General features: G+C 48.2%; 1 protein-coding gene and 1 pseudogene across 8 annotated transcripts; one reads left to right on the top strand and one right to left on the bottom strand.

Moving 5' to 3' along the window:
• Nucleotides 1-523: 523 nt before the first annotated feature.
• Nucleotides 524-2,135, top strand: LOC120669066 (annotated as a pseudogene).
• A 7,460-nt stretch (nucleotides 2,136-9,595) lies between these two features.
• LOC120670148 lies at nucleotides 9,596-14,566 on the bottom strand. Of its 8 annotated transcripts, XR_005673071.1 has the most exons (7): nucleotides 14,281-14,549; nucleotides 13,600-13,919; nucleotides 13,245-13,301; nucleotides 13,042-13,156; nucleotides 12,107-12,209; nucleotides 10,821-11,140; nucleotides 10,595-10,742 (listed from the first exon to the last, which is right to left on the bottom strand). XR_005673071.1 is itself a non-coding variant. In XM_039950200.1 (5 exons), the coding sequence occupies exons 2-5, from the start codon at nucleotides 13,902-13,904 to the stop codon at nucleotides 12,205-12,207; spliced, it is 465 nt and encodes a 154-aa protein (XP_039806134.1). In that variant the 5' UTR covers nucleotides 13,905-13,919; nucleotides 14,281-14,566; the 3' UTR covers nucleotides 11,730-12,204. The 8 variants fall into 8 exon arrangements, 1 of the variants encoding a protein (XP_039806134.1); XR_005673073.1 differs by lacking the exon at nucleotides 13,042-13,156 and having other exon boundaries at nucleotides 14,281-14,539; XR_005673072.1 differs by lacking the exon at nucleotides 13,042-13,156 and having other exon boundaries at nucleotides 13,245-13,284; nucleotides 14,281-14,537.
• Between the last annotated feature and the right edge of the window lie 138 nt (nucleotides 14,567-14,704).

A 14,704-nucleotide genomic window follows, 5' to 3' on the forward strand; every position in this document is an offset into this window, starting at 1 on the left:
TTCCATTTAGTGATACTGTTTTCACTCATTTTCATCTTCACTTTGACAGACTCGAGCTTTGCAACATGTTAGCAACGCATGCAGGCTCTATATGATTGTCCGACCATAAGCATATAACTTTAAACTAGTTCATCAATTCTCTGTCACTTGAATGGATGCACATTTTGTGATGGCAGGATGCCATAGAAATAAATTCTTGATGACAAGGCACTGCATTCAAAGCTCAAATGAAGAAATGCATGCACATCCAAACGAAGAAATGCATATCCTCCACCAAAGAATTGGAATCCAACCGCAGGATGCAATAAATGACTCGGTATCGCACGGCCTCCGGCCACTCCTCCCACCGCCTATATAAGCCTTGCCCGCGCCCCTGGCCATTCCACACTCAAGCACTCCACATCCGGAAACAAGCAAAGCGACCAACCCGTCCCAACCGTTGCCACAGCTTCAGGAGATTCCCCCTCGTGCACCGTCCCGCCCGCGGCCCCACTGGTCAGCGAGTACCATCGGTCGGCCGGCAATGTGTGGCGGCACCGTCGTCGTCCCCGACCACGCGCCGCCAACGGCTTGCCACCGCTGTCCGGCCAAGCTCCTCGCCGCTCCCGGGAGCGTGATGGCGAGAGGTACTGCATGACTTGACACTTGGCGTCGATTTACCTGTGTCGTATGGCTAGCTAGGAGGGCGAGAAACACGTGCGGTTTCTTAGCTACTCTGTCGTTTGATCGATGTGATTTTTGGGTCGTACGATTGCTTGAGCATGTTTGGTATCCAGTATCCCGGGAGTAGATTTGCATCCTGTACAGGGGGATGTTGTTGCTTGAATCTTGGAGAAGTGAGAAACTGAAGTCACACAGCTTGCAACAGTTTCCCTCCGGTGGCTTCAAGAAGTTGTAGTATTGCTTTTTTTTTCATTTTTTTGGTAGGACTTCGATCGGTTTAAACATGCAATAATCTTGGTTAGTGCAGTGATACCTTGTTTTCATGAATGATTGGTGCTACGAATATACGATACTTAGGTTGGCAAAAAAATTATCACCTATTTGATTTGGCTCCTCCCTTTACCCGTTGTTCATCATGAATCTTGTGGATTTCAGCTTAGTCCCAGATTTATTTCCATCCCCACTCACCCATGCATATGTATTGTGTTCTTCTGGAATTTGTCCAGATTGCATTAGATTTACCTGTTAAAATTACCCGTTCAAGTTTAGATTTAGCTTTGATATTTCTGAATGAAGATAGGGACGTACGTAGATGGATTTTGTTCTGAAGATCTTCTTTTATAAACACAATCTGAATTTTTGTGGCGGTCTAGTAGAGTTCACATGCTCTACCACATCATTAATGCTTCAGTTCTAAGTCTGTGCTATGGTATAGTAACGTACTTTCAACTTTTCTTGGAATGGCTGATATGCCTTATGTTGGTCTCCTTCCTTCCGTCAGATGAATTAAACACAATTGCAGCTGGTGTTGATGGCTCTGATGGGAAGAAGAGAATGAACCAGTTCAGGGGTATCCGCCAGCGCTCATCGGGTAAATGGGCAGCTGAAACCAGAGATCCTAGCAAAGGTGCTCGTGTCTGGCTCGGTACTTACAACTCTCCTGAAGAAGCTGCAAGAGCTTATGATGCTGCGGCACGCAGGATTCGTGGCAAGAAGGCCAGGCTCAACTTCCCAGATGAGGTCCCAGTGGCCAAGATGGACACTGAGGAGAAGCTGATTACAAACAACATGACCAACTCAAATGCAGATTACTACCCTGTTGTGGACCACACCATACCTGAGCCATTCATCCAGACTCAAAACATTCCATCTGCTCCTTTGGTGAATTCTGTCGCCTTCATTCAGGAACCTTTGGTGAACCTGTCATCTGACCAAGGTAGGAACTCCTTTATTTGCTCAACATCAGTTCTTGCACCTGTTCCCACCTTGACATTGGTTGATGAGTTTGCATTCCTCCTATGACAGGGAATGCTAATTTTGATCTCTCAGAGTTCGAGCCTATGAATTTCCAGATGGACAGTTCAGATTACTCAACCAACACCTTTTTGGGCTCTGACGAATCCCAAGATGGGTATATCAACGTGGAGCTTTGGAACTTTGATGACATGCCCATGCCTGGTGGTTTCTACTGAGGTTAGGCCCAGCGACTGGTGCTTGCACATAGGGCTTTGGTAAGCATCTGCTCGTCTCTTTCTGATACTTGCAATTTTCATACCTTTGACTCTTTGTTTTCAGCTGTGTTTCAGGGATAATAATATTCCAAAGATGATGAAGCACTCATGTCAGGCGACTGGCCACTGTAGGCGCTCAGTAGCAAATTTAGTATATCTTAGATGTTCAGTTATTTTCTGAAGTACTCGTTGGCACTGGACATGCACCTTACTATGTAACCGTATGTGTCTGGGACAACCTATCCGTCTTTTTCCAGTCTTTACTTTAAATGGCTCTAAACATTGTAAGTTTGCAGCCAACATTGTGCTTGGTTTGCTATTAGTAATCTAGCTTATATTTCTCTGCAACGCGGAAGTCTTTTGTATTAGTCTTCTGTTGTTGTAGGGGATGGGCTCCATCTACCTATAATCTATCTATTATCAAAGGTAAGCTGTGTGATGTTGTCACTTGTCACAGCACTAGTTGCAAAATTTGTCTCTATGTACCCAGTGATGCTATGGAGCGTGGACTATGATTGGTGATTGGTGAAAAGTGTTTGCAGTTTATCTGGGCTCTCTGTATTAGTTTGTGGTACACTGGTGTTTGAATTTTCAGCTACAGTTCTCTCTCTTGCAATTTCTCTTGTCAGCTTGACATTTTACCTCTGACTGTCTAACAATAATGCTTTATATTTTCCAAAGCAAATAGGTTCATGTGTCTGGAATTTGATGTGCGTTGGTTTCCTGATCAAACCTGTGGGCTGCTGAACGCTGCAGTTGTGCTGTTGTTCATGCTTATCTTGAAATATCCGCAGCTCGAGATGGCAATGTTGTGAAAACAACAGCAGATGTTTGACGCACGCATCTGTGTATCAGCACAAACTTGTTAGATCAACACAAAATTACAGTACGCGTTAGTGAACCAACGATACTTGTTTCATTCGTTGTTTAGGAAGTGGATCTGCGAGCAAACAGTGTTGTACTTGTACGTACGCTTAAGAATTAAGCAACTGGCATCGTCGGATGTCAGTGCGACAAGGGACACGACGGAGACGACGCACACCTGACATCGCCTTGCCAATGCCAAGTTGCCAACACGCGGACACGAAAGCATGTCGTCTACTCTGTGTTTCTCAACGATGACGAGCCCAGCGAGGTCGCCGGAGGTGAGTGAGACCCAAGGGTTGGACGGTAAATCAAATACCGACCACCCCCTGGGTGTGTCTCCGGCGTTGGATCGCTCGTCGAAGTCCCAGCGGGAAACCGCGCGCGGACCGGTGGCCCCGCGCACAGCCGGCGCCGCCGCCCGGAACACGTCATGCGCCATCCCGTGCCCATCTCCGAGGTGCTTCTTATCGAGCTCCCCGCAGCTGACACGAACGAGTGCCGCCGAGGTGTGGTGCGCGAACGCCCTGGCGCGGTGGCGGCATGGTCCCCCTCCCCCAGCGCCGAGCGGGAGGCAGGGGAGGGACGGTAAGGATGGGCACGAGGCGGACCCGGAGGCAGCTCGGCGGCCTCGAGAACCTCCTGCCTCCGTGCGTCATAACGCGGCGGAGCTCGTGACGGCTTGCCGGCGTGGTCCGCCGTCGACGATGATGGCGCCATGGCGGACGGAATCCAGGGGTGGTCGGTAAATCAAATACCGTCCGTGGACTGTGGTGGACGGTAAATGAAATACCGTCCACCCTTGGGTGCTATACTAACCGTTGGATCAAGGTTTACCGGCTGGGATCGACGAGCATGGAATCACAAAAGGTTCTCTTCCGTCTTCCTCACTCGTTAGAGTTCGCGCGGGTCACCACGCCCCGGTCGCCGCATGCCGGCCGGCTCAGAGCACGCCGCGGCGGCGATCCAGGCGGGTTCGTCCGGTGCATCCGGCCGCCACCGTCTGCAGCGGCGTCGCGTCCAGCACATCCGCCCGGTCGATCGCCAACCATGAGTCCATGATCACGCGCAGTTTCGCTCTTTGAAGGTCTACCGTACCGGCACAGCACGCCTTGCACCTTGCGGTCGGCGTCGGGCCGCGCCACCGCGACGGCGTCAACCTCGTCGATGAGTCGACTCCTCCATGTCCCAGGGCGAGCCGGAACATGTCGCGCGCCGTCGTGCGCTCCTCGCCGATCGACCTCAGACTTTCACCTGGAACAGCCTGCTCGCGAAATCTGATGCAGTTAACCATGATGTGGTTATCCTTGATGTGCAGTATGTCTTTCAGATTTGATGTTGCTCATATATGTGCAGAGCTGTAAGCGTATGGTTATTCTAAGTGTGCAGTGTATCTTCCTGAATGTCATGTGTTGTATAGATGACTGTCTTTTTTGATTGAACAGGTAGATGACTATCACTATCAGAAACTCCGTGTATGAAGAGGCTCTCCATCTTATTCATATCTGGAGACCAAATATACCACCACATATGAACACCTTCATCACAGTCACAGCTGCTAACACTGAAACTGAAGCTGACACTGACACTAATCTGGAGGCCCATTTCCATTTTCCTACAAGTACAGTAAAATAGAATCAGATCAGATCGTAGCAGTTTCAACCGCCATTTCAGCGACCAAAATGCATGGTCAATATCAACACACGTCCCATGCATCTTTAAATTTCGCAAATACGAAGCCCCGCAAGAGGACCCTCGGTCGTCTCCCCCGCGAGGCGACGCGAGGGAGCCCAGGCGCGCCGCCGGGCCACCCCCTCCCTCCGCATCCCCCGGGCGGCCGCTGCCGCCGCCCTGGCCGGCAACGGCAGCGGCGGTGGCGGCCGGCGGCGACCCCAAGCCACGGCCTCCGCAATTTCCTCCTCCCTCCCCACTGCCACCCATGCTCTTCCCCTCCTCCATACTCATCCTTCCCCCAGCTTGGGCACCAGGTCGAAGCTTCCATTGGTGGATCTGCACTTCCTGCGCATGGATCTGCTCGAGCTTGGCCGCTAGGGTGCCTCCTCCGTTGGGGCCCCCCTGTGCTGAGCTGCTGGCCGGTGGGTCCGGACTCCACGAGCCTTGGCCGTTGCTGGCCGTGGTGCTACTGGTCGCCCCCTGCTCCATCCCGCGCGGAGCTCTCCATCCGGGCAACCCCGGTGTGCCCCCTGCCGGATCTGCCTATCTTGGCCGGAGCCTCTCTGATCTGCTCCGGGATTGGTAGATCCAATTGGGGAGCACGCTTCTTGCCGGAGTGGCGACCACAGCACTCTCATGGTGTGCATCGGCCGCTACGGCTTTCGGACAAGCGGATTCAGTCTGTGGTCGGGGGTTGAGGGAGCCTTTGGCGAAAGCCACGCCCGTCGACTTGTCGGCGCTGACGACGGTGGCGCCTTTGGGCGTCGCTCACCTTCTTGGAGGCGTCGTCCTTCTTGGCTCTCTTTGCCCTGCAACCACCGAGTCTCTCAAGGTGAAAACCCGGTTCTGGTTCTCCCAGAATGGCGGCGGCGGCGGCAATGATGTCGTACCCTGCCTGCAGGCGTCGCCACAGAGGTCTCTGCTAGCTATGTGCATGATCTGTTCCTTCTTGCTGGTTGTGTGCATGTTTGTGCCTTCTTCCTCCCTGCTCTTCAGGGCGAGGCCGGCACTGGTTTTGTCAGGTGGTGTCGTGGTTCGGCGAGTGCACTCTTCCTGCACCTCTGCTCCATCGATGCTCTCCTTGTTGATGGTGCCAGTAAATCATATGCCGGGTGGTGTTTCCACCGCTTCCGCCATTCTCCTTCAAGGATTCCTCCCCTTGGATGGCGTTGGATGGTGGTATGTGGAGCCTGGAAGAGCTGTCGGTGTCACCATCAGCTTCAAGGGAGGTCGTCGTATCCGGTGAGCTGTGGCTTGTGCACCCTTCGCTGCCTTTAGTCCCCATTCCGTTGGGTGGTCCCTCAGATGGAGGGCGACAGCGGAGCGGCGTAGCTACGAGGGGTGGTGCAGGGTGCATCAGCCATGACGAAACCGGCGAGTATGTTGTTCGGTGGGGGCGCTAATCGGCGATCGGCGGTTATCTCACAGCCGTGTCGTGCCTTGTCTTTAAACAGTTTGTGAGTTGTGTCTCTCCTATATGTTGTTCTTGGTGTTGTATCCAGTTGTTCGAGTTCTTCTATAGTTCTTTGCTCATCTGACTGTGTGGCAGTCCCTACTTGTAAGGTACTTGTATCAAACCATCACCGGCTAGTCCGGCATCCGTGGTTTAATGGAATTCAGGTGGGGATTTTTCGTCCCCCCTGGTGACCTCTCAAAAAAAATCGCAAATACTGACGAACTGCTTGCGCTTGGATGCAGTAGACAGTAGCCACTTGGCACACAACTCAGTTTTTTGTTGCCATGTGCATTCTCAAACTAAATTTAGAACTTTCTTATGCTACACCAGGCCGTGTTTACCGCAATAGAAATATGTCGGTTAATTTGATTTCAGTGTTTGTAGTACCTGGCTGCTAAACTAACAATTAAAAATGAAGAGTTAACAGGTTCATGACTATCATGAGTACTTACTGTTGGAATTGATCTCAGCTGTTAAAACATAAATGAATGGCTAGGATCTAAACCATTAAGCCTCAAATGGTTTTGCCTATGATCAGTGGGCAATGGCCAATTGTTTTGGTGCGGATTCCCCTAGTGCACAATAGTATAAATAGGGAGAGAGACATGATAAACATATAAGTCTCTATCCTCTCCCCAACTTACTTTCTGATCAAGTTCTATCTATTGCAAGCACTAGGAAGAACTACATACACCATCTATACCTCTAGATGGCTTCTACATCTAAAGAAGGTATGCCTATACCTTGATTCAAGCATCTACATGTGATCCATTAGGATCTGATCGATCCAGAGTATATAACACCGACTACTGAAAAGCAATTTTCTTCTCCACCCAGTGTTTGAAAGTAGCAAGAGCAATTCTGGCGGTCCCAGCTAACACTGAATGTCTGAATCCTTCCTGCCAGATCAGCCATAACATATAGCAGGACAGTGCTGCGTTTTTCCCTCTGAATTTTCTCTCCATGCTTTCTCCAACTCTTGTGGGAGACTGGGAGTTCGAGGTTTCTGACACCACACTTCCACACCAGGTTAGCGAGTCAGTTAGTCGCGGCAGACATGATCACGCCCACGTTGATCGCTTTTCCTTGGAACGCCGTCCAGGCGAGCAGGTGGCCAGCACGCGCGGTAGCTTAGCTCGCGGTAGGCGTCGAACCGCGCAATTGCGACGCCGTAGATGAAGATTGGAACACGTCATGCGCCGTCCTGTGCCCATCTCCGAGGTATGTTTTTGAGCTGCGCGCGGCCAGCTTGGCACGAATGCGTGCCGCCGAGGTGTGGTGCGAGGCCGCCCCGGCGGGCATGGTCTTCCGATGCCGGGCTGGAGGAGTGGAGGGGGGAGATCACAATGAGTGGCACGAGCCTGCTCCAGATTCCCCAGAAGAAGCACGGGGACCTCCTGCCTCAGCTCGGCGCGTTATCACGGCGGAGCTTGCGACTGCGTGCCGGCGTGGTTGCCGTCGACGATTATGGCGGCCAGGCGTATGGGCGATGGCAAGCGGGCGGACCGACCCCAAGCGCGGTCGATCGGTAAAAGAAATACCGGCCACCCCTAGTGCCATATGTACCGTCAGATCGAACTTGACCGGCCAAGATTTACGAGAATAATCTCAAAAAGGACCCCTTCCCTTCTTCCTCGCTCGTCGGATCGCCGCATGCCGGCCGCCGCGGCGACCTCGCCGTGTTCGTCCGGTCCACGTACCGTGCCGCCTCAGAACACGCTGCGGCGACCTCGCAACGTTGTGTCCCGTCCACGTGTCGTGCCGCCTTAGAGCACGCCGCGGCGATCTGGGGCTGGGCGGGTTCGTCCCGTGTTGTGCCGTGCTGCCATGCCGATCTCGCAGAGCACGCCTGGAACGCGAACCTGTTCCGCCGCGCGCGTGTTCAGCAGCGCCCACCCGGCCGGATGGTCGCAGACCATGATCACCCGCACGTTTTGCTCTGTGCTGTCCAACTCCGTCCAGGCAATGCAAGCAGGTCCACCAGCGTGCGCCGGCCAGACCTTGCGGTCGGCGTCGGACCGCGACGGCGTCCGCCTCATCGGCGAATTGATCCCGCCGTATCCCAGGGCGACCCGGAACACCTCGCGCACCATGGAGCGGCGCCCCTCGCCGGCTCGAGCCTTTCTCGTCACATTCACGTTTGCACTGAAGGTAGCACGCACTGGGACCAAGTCCATGAATTATTGGATTTCGGAAAGATTCCCTCTTTGGATTCTGCCGAAGGTTACAAGCCTGACAAAACTGACCGCGCTCTGTGATTCACTTCCCTGGAATGATCCATCGGTCTTCCAACCAAAGGAAAAGTTACCGGCAATAGCTTAGCATACGGCAGATTAGGTAGAACAATGGTCAATGGCAAAATATGTACTTGCATAAATTAAACAAGGTTAAAAAAGGATTTTTACTGTATAAGAGGGATGGCGATGCTCATCTTTTACTATAGCACTAGTATGTCCAGTTCATTATACGGTGCTGAATGTTGGCCTACAAAAAGACGACATGTGCAGCAACTGAGTGTAGCAGAGATGCGGATGTTGCGGTGGTTTTGCGGGCACACACGGAGGGATAGAGTCCGGAACGAAGTTATTCGGGATAGGGTCGGGGTGGCACCAATTGAGGAGAAACTTACTCAGCATCGGCTGAGATGGTTTGGACATGTCCAACGAAGGCCTCCTGAGGCGCCGGTGCGTAATGGGATCCTTGAGCTAGTCGATAATGTAAAGAGGGGTAGAGGTAGACCTAAACTGACGTGGGATGAGTCGGTTAAGAGAGACCTTAAGGATTGGAACATCTCTAAAGAGATAGCTTTGGATAGGAGCGCTTGGAGACTAGCTATCAATGTGCCTGAACCTTGAACTTATTTCTTTCGGGTTTCATCTCTAGCCTACCCCAACTTGCTCGGGAAAAAAGGCTATGTTGTTGTTGTACTAGTATGTCCAGTTCGTTATCCAAAGTCTCCATCAACTGGATGGCGACATGGCAGAGACCGAAGCCAGCATCAAGAAAGGGGGCAAAACGAATGCCTGGCATGTATTTGTGTATAGGAATTTATAAACTAATGTGCAGTTTTTTAACATCAAAATATAGTATTAGTAATATAAATATTGCACATGCCTTACACAATTTTACAAAGATAAACTAAATATTTTACATAAATTAATTTCTTCAAACATAGGCCTGGACGATAGAAACGCACAGCTGTCATGGTAGGTTGCGCCTGCACCTACACTACACATCATTTGGCTTCTTGCATCTAAACGAATTCCTAAAGAATGTTGACTTCTGTGCCAGGTGAGAGTTTTCCCTTAAGCTCACTTCTAACTTTGGCCCTGTTTGGGACCGCGTCGGCGATGCTTTTGAGCGAAAAACGCAGAAAAATCCCGCCAAACGGGTTGCGGCCAACGGGCGTTCGATGGTCGCGTGCGGCTGAAAAAGCGGGAAAATGAACTGCGCACTGCGAGAAGCGAGGGAAGGGCCGCGTTTCGTTTAAACGCATCGCGATTCTGCATGTCGCGGTCCCAAACAGGGCCTTTAGCTCTACGGGCTAAGAAATCTGAAGGCTTACAGTTACAAAGAGCTCTACAGGCTAAGGAATCTGAAGGCTTATAGTTACAAGGACACAACTTCTTTGGATCTATAGTTAAAACCTTCAGTGCAGGGGCATTTTCCACTATATGTAATAGGAATTCACGTTGCCCCTTAATCCCATTAAATCCTGTGAAATGCACTTTCCTTAGATAATTATATGGACACGGTGGAAGACTCTGGAAAATTCCACATCCCATGCCGGCAAAATGTGCATCAAACTGCAAACAAAGAAAGAACAGCATTGGTCAGTGTATTTACAGTTAGCTTTGTCAAAATTACATTTCTGCTCATGGAAATTTAATGGCAAAACTTCATCTACTCTCGACTTAAGTTAACGGAAGTATTTATTTACACTCATCTACCCATCCAGCTAGTGGAAAGGTGGAAAAAGCACCAGTAAATAGCATTAATGGCAGAGATGTTTGTATCATCATGAAGTATATATATATATATATATATATATATATATATATATATATGATCAACAACCCTAAGCGTTAAGCAGACAAACTGACAAGCAAATAGCATACTACAATGTCTGATTGGACCTATTTGCGCGCAAGTCGCAAGTAGAACATTCATTGCATAGGCACGCTGCTGTGGTGGGCATCTGGATAGTACCTCATTTCCTTCTTATTGAAAGTCTTCAAACTAAACATTTGAATTATTAAAAATAAAATATTTGGTGAATTTGCAAAGAGTTCAAATAGAAAAGTAAAATTGGGAAAAACAAATCTCCAAAACAAAACTAAAATTATAACAAACAAATATGAGTTATGCAGAACTGCAGATGCAAGCAATCCTTCTAGCAGAGTGCTACCCAGATAGAGTACTTACATGCATCTCAAGCTCCTCAATCAAAGGGGCAGCCCTAAGGAAGGATGCCAATGAGAGAATATTGTCACTACATGATATCTTACAAGGAATGTCAACCGTAAAAATCTCAGCTGCGGAAAGCTGCCAATGTTTTCCAGCAATAAGGGTTTCTGAAAGACAGAAAACTGTCAGATAAAGTGGATAATGACTTAACGAGATAAGACTCGTAATATGCTGCAAAAACATACCTCTAATGGTAGATAACTAGTCCGCAAAGTCAAATTTTGCACACCCCGAAGAACATCTGGAAGCTCAGTGAGGACATATTCAAAAGTGATACAATATAGGCGAAGTTCTGCTGTTTCAAGTTGCTTAACTTGACCAAGGTCAATAGGTAGCCTCCCTCCATAGTATACAAAAGTCTTGAGATTTTCTGCACATAACACTACCTTTCTAATGTTGCAATGCGCGATACACAAGTACAGCAACCGGGACAATGGCTGTTTCACCTTTAATTCATCATTCACATCGCATCTATTGAAGCTCAGCCACTCAAGATTAGAACAACCTGACAGCATCTCATTAAGATCCATTTCAGATGCATCAAATAAATCCAGATCAAGTTTCCTCAAGTTTGGGAAACCCCTAAATGGGGAAGGCGGTCTAAAGGATACACAGCTAAGCTGAATATGTCGTATTCGGGATATGCTTGCACTGTTGAAAAGTTCAATGGGAAACGTGTACCTATCCTTAGTATCGACAAATCTTTTATCTCGAATGTTAACAGCCACAAATTCACCTGGAGCTAAATCCAGTGCTAGATTCTTGATAAGTGATGACACAGAAAAACTAATCCAATTGTTTAGATGTGTTGTGGACCGGTTCTTTGGTCACAAGTTCCAGCGCCGCAACAAGAAGGCAGCTTCTACTAGTGGCTAGGATAATTCATGCTTTATTTTCTGTAATTCATGTCATCTTAGAGATTAGAGTTTGTTAGATGGTTTGTTAGGGCCGGCTCTATTTAAAGGAAGAGTCGGCACATTGGACAATTAAGCAGATAATAAACCTCAAGAGTTCAGAGCCTCCAAGGGAGGGCGAACTAGGGTTTATCCCCTGCCGCCGTGTTATCTACCTCCAGCATACTAGCACCAACAAGATGATCAACTAGTAAGCTATTGAATTCAACTTTGATCTCAAGATCTTCAAACACCTTGCCATGAAGCTGTCGCAACACAGTATTAACATGATCTATGAATTTCTGGGTATATTTCTGTTTGCTACAGAAATATCGACACCCACCACATATTGCAACACAATCAAGACTTAATTTGGAAGAAACTGTCCACATATGCCTCCAATTACTTGACAGAACACTGGTCCTAACAACCTCATTAAGCTGCAATTTTGAAAATACCCTGCGCAGCACATCCTGCAGCAAAGAAATGATGTATCCTCGTCGCTCTCCCCACTCTCCCAAAGTTTGGAAATTTAATTTACTCCTAATAACAGCTTTATACAAGAAGTTTCAGCATACCTCTGGGAGGTCATCAAGTTGAATATTTGGTCGGTAGATTGGTTTTTTAGCCCAATGACTTGATCCCACACTTCTGCACACAAGGTTGTTTCCTTTTCCTATGCTGCAAAAGAAAATGCCAAGTCTTCAAATAAATTTTATGACATCACAATAAGATAGGTGCACAGCCAGTGAGCCAGGAGGACTGATGGATAGTAGAAATTAAACTATAGCACGGTGAGCTATACCAAAAATATGTTAAAACTCTGAAAAAATTGTAGTAACTATCCCTGGTTGAACCCTGAAAAATCTCTTGTTCTTCATCACCTCAGGACATATGACAAGTTTTGATTGACCTTGATAGGGCCTACATGTTCACATTGAAGCCCTGGAAGTGAATATTCTCTCCATTACTAAACACATGTTGTTTAGAGCATATGTAGTCAGATTCTTATAATGTGATCATCTATTATTACAGTTTCTTTTGGAGTAGATCTGTTACCAGAAATAGTTCCATTATTTTAGTGAAAAAATCGCTCTGCACTTCTTTAGTAAAAGCAATTTTCGTATGGATAGTGTTCCTTCAGGATAAAAATAGAGCAGCTGACCAGCTGTCCATGAACCTGGATCCCCTGCTATCAGGTCTCGGAAGCATAGGAGTGCCATTTTGTTTGGTACTTGATGCATCTAACACTGTCTGAGGGTTTTCCTGAAAACCATTTGCTAAACAAATACACAACTCTAGTTGAAATAACCTTCCTTTATATTGTCAAAGAAATCCAAATTTTGATAAAATATTACAGCTCTAAGACAAAGTGCCCTAACGAAGCAAGCCAGAAAAAAACAAGCAACAACAATGAAGATGAGAGCTTCAGCTATCCTCTGATTGTCTCACTATCTTTACTCAGCAAGGATGAAATTGCCTATTTAGATATATCAAAACACTGCTGGATCACCATTTGGTAAAGATTCACTTCTTCTTCTTCTTCTTTTGAAAACGAGTAAAGATTCACTATTGAAATAGACATAACCACCGTTTATTTTTTTCAGAAAAGCCCAAATCTTGAATTCCTGTTCAAAGAATACAGCTTTAGGGAGAAGGCATCCTAAGAAAGACAGCACAAAATCAGTCAAATACAATAAAAGAGTGAGCCCTCACAGATCCAATGATGTCTCGTCTGATCATTTCATCTCTACTCCTGCAGTATTATATAGCCTGTTCAGATATTAGAAACACTACTGCAACCCCTTTGGTCAACAAATTCACCACAGAAGTCAAAACAAACACACTTTTTATATTCAAAAACACAAAATTTATGATAAAAGGTTGCAGCTTTAAGATGAAAAAAGGGCAACCTAAGCAAACAAGCCTTGGAATCGTGCAAATACAGTACCATTTGACTTCCTACCCCACCTATACTTTGCTAGGATGAGATTGCCAGCCAGATCTACCGAAGCTAACAACTAATCATTTGAAATTCAAATAAACAAGATGACAGTTGCGAGATACAGACCTAACTGGACGGCCATCGCCGACTCGGACCAAAACTCTGCCACTGTGTTCAAGAGTATCGCCGGCGAGACAGAGACCTGCAGCGCCGCCGACGTCGTCGCCGATAATCTCAGCTATCCCACTGAGATTGCCGGAGGCACTGCAACGGGAGCTGCCAACTGTGCCAAAAACACCCCCTGCTGCGGCGAGTGCTCCGGCCAGGCGACCCAGAACACAGCCAACACCTTTCAGAGCACTCATGTGGTCCGAATCCACGTCATAGTGGCTGCCCTCTGCCGCCCCCACCGTGCCAAGTGTAACCACCATGGACCTAGGGTATGCCTAGCAAAAATTTCCGATATGAAATACTGTATAATCCAATAAATAATACGGTAACCTGACTACAAAATTCTCCAGCAATTCAGTACAGAAGTATAAATTAACCAAAAGTATAATAATCACGGAATCAGTGAACCTACACTTGCAACTTGCAATTCGAAAGCGGGATCGAGATGGTGTAGAGTACAATTTCAAAACGGGACTAAAAACCACAAGTGCAATTTTCAGCCTAAGCTAAGTAATCTCTAACAACTGAATCACATGCCGATGGACTACGGACACGCCAATTAATCACTGAGTCGGTGAATCTACACTTGCAATTTGCCATTCGAAAGCGGGATTGAGATGGAGTCACACAAGTCACCTGTTGCCGTGAGGGGATTTGCCGTTCGGGGATGGCTCTAGTGCCGCAGTGCCGGTGTCGAGAGTGCTAGGACTCGGCCGTCGTGGGGAGTAGCGTCGAGCTCAGGTGGCGCCGCCCGGACCGGAGATGGAGAACGGGCGAGCGAGCTGCAGAGTGGCGGAACGCGCGCGGCGGCGCGGACGGGCGGGCGCCGTGTGGCCGTGTTGGGCCTGGGCACGGCCGCTGCGGGGGAGAACCAACCGGGTCACGTTCCCTCCGGTGGGCCGGCCCATCAAAATTAGATCTCAGTCCTCACAGCACTTTTCCTCCCTATATAACAGAAAAGTTCGCTAAGTTGATTTCAGTAATTATTCGAAAGTACATACTCCTTCCGTCTCAAAATAAATATAATTTTATGGTTCAAAATTTGACCCACAAAAAATAC

The sequence above is a fragment of the Panicum virgatum genome, chromosome 4N (genome assembly GCF_016808335.1).
Source record: "Panicum virgatum strain AP13 chromosome 4N, P.virgatum_v5, whole genome shotgun sequence".
NCBI lineage: Eukaryota > Viridiplantae > Streptophyta > Magnoliopsida > Poales > Poaceae > Panicum > Panicum virgatum.

What these genes read in the sequence shown, in the direction of transcription:
- LOC120670148 (XM_039950200.1), bottom strand. Translation starts at nt 13,904, where the DNA reads ATGGTGGTTACACTTGGCACGGTGGGGGCGGCAGAGGGCAGCCACTAT. An exon ending in GGCGATGGCCGTCCAGTTAG is followed by an intron (nt 13,285 to 13,599) that starts GTCTGTATCTCG and finishes ATAATACTGCAG; the next exon opens with GAGTAGAGATGAAATGATCA. An exon ending in GACGAGACATCATTGGATCT is followed by an intron (nt 13,157 to 13,244) that starts GTGAGGGCTCAC and finishes TTCTTTGAACAG; the next exon opens with GAATTCAAGATTTGGGCTTT.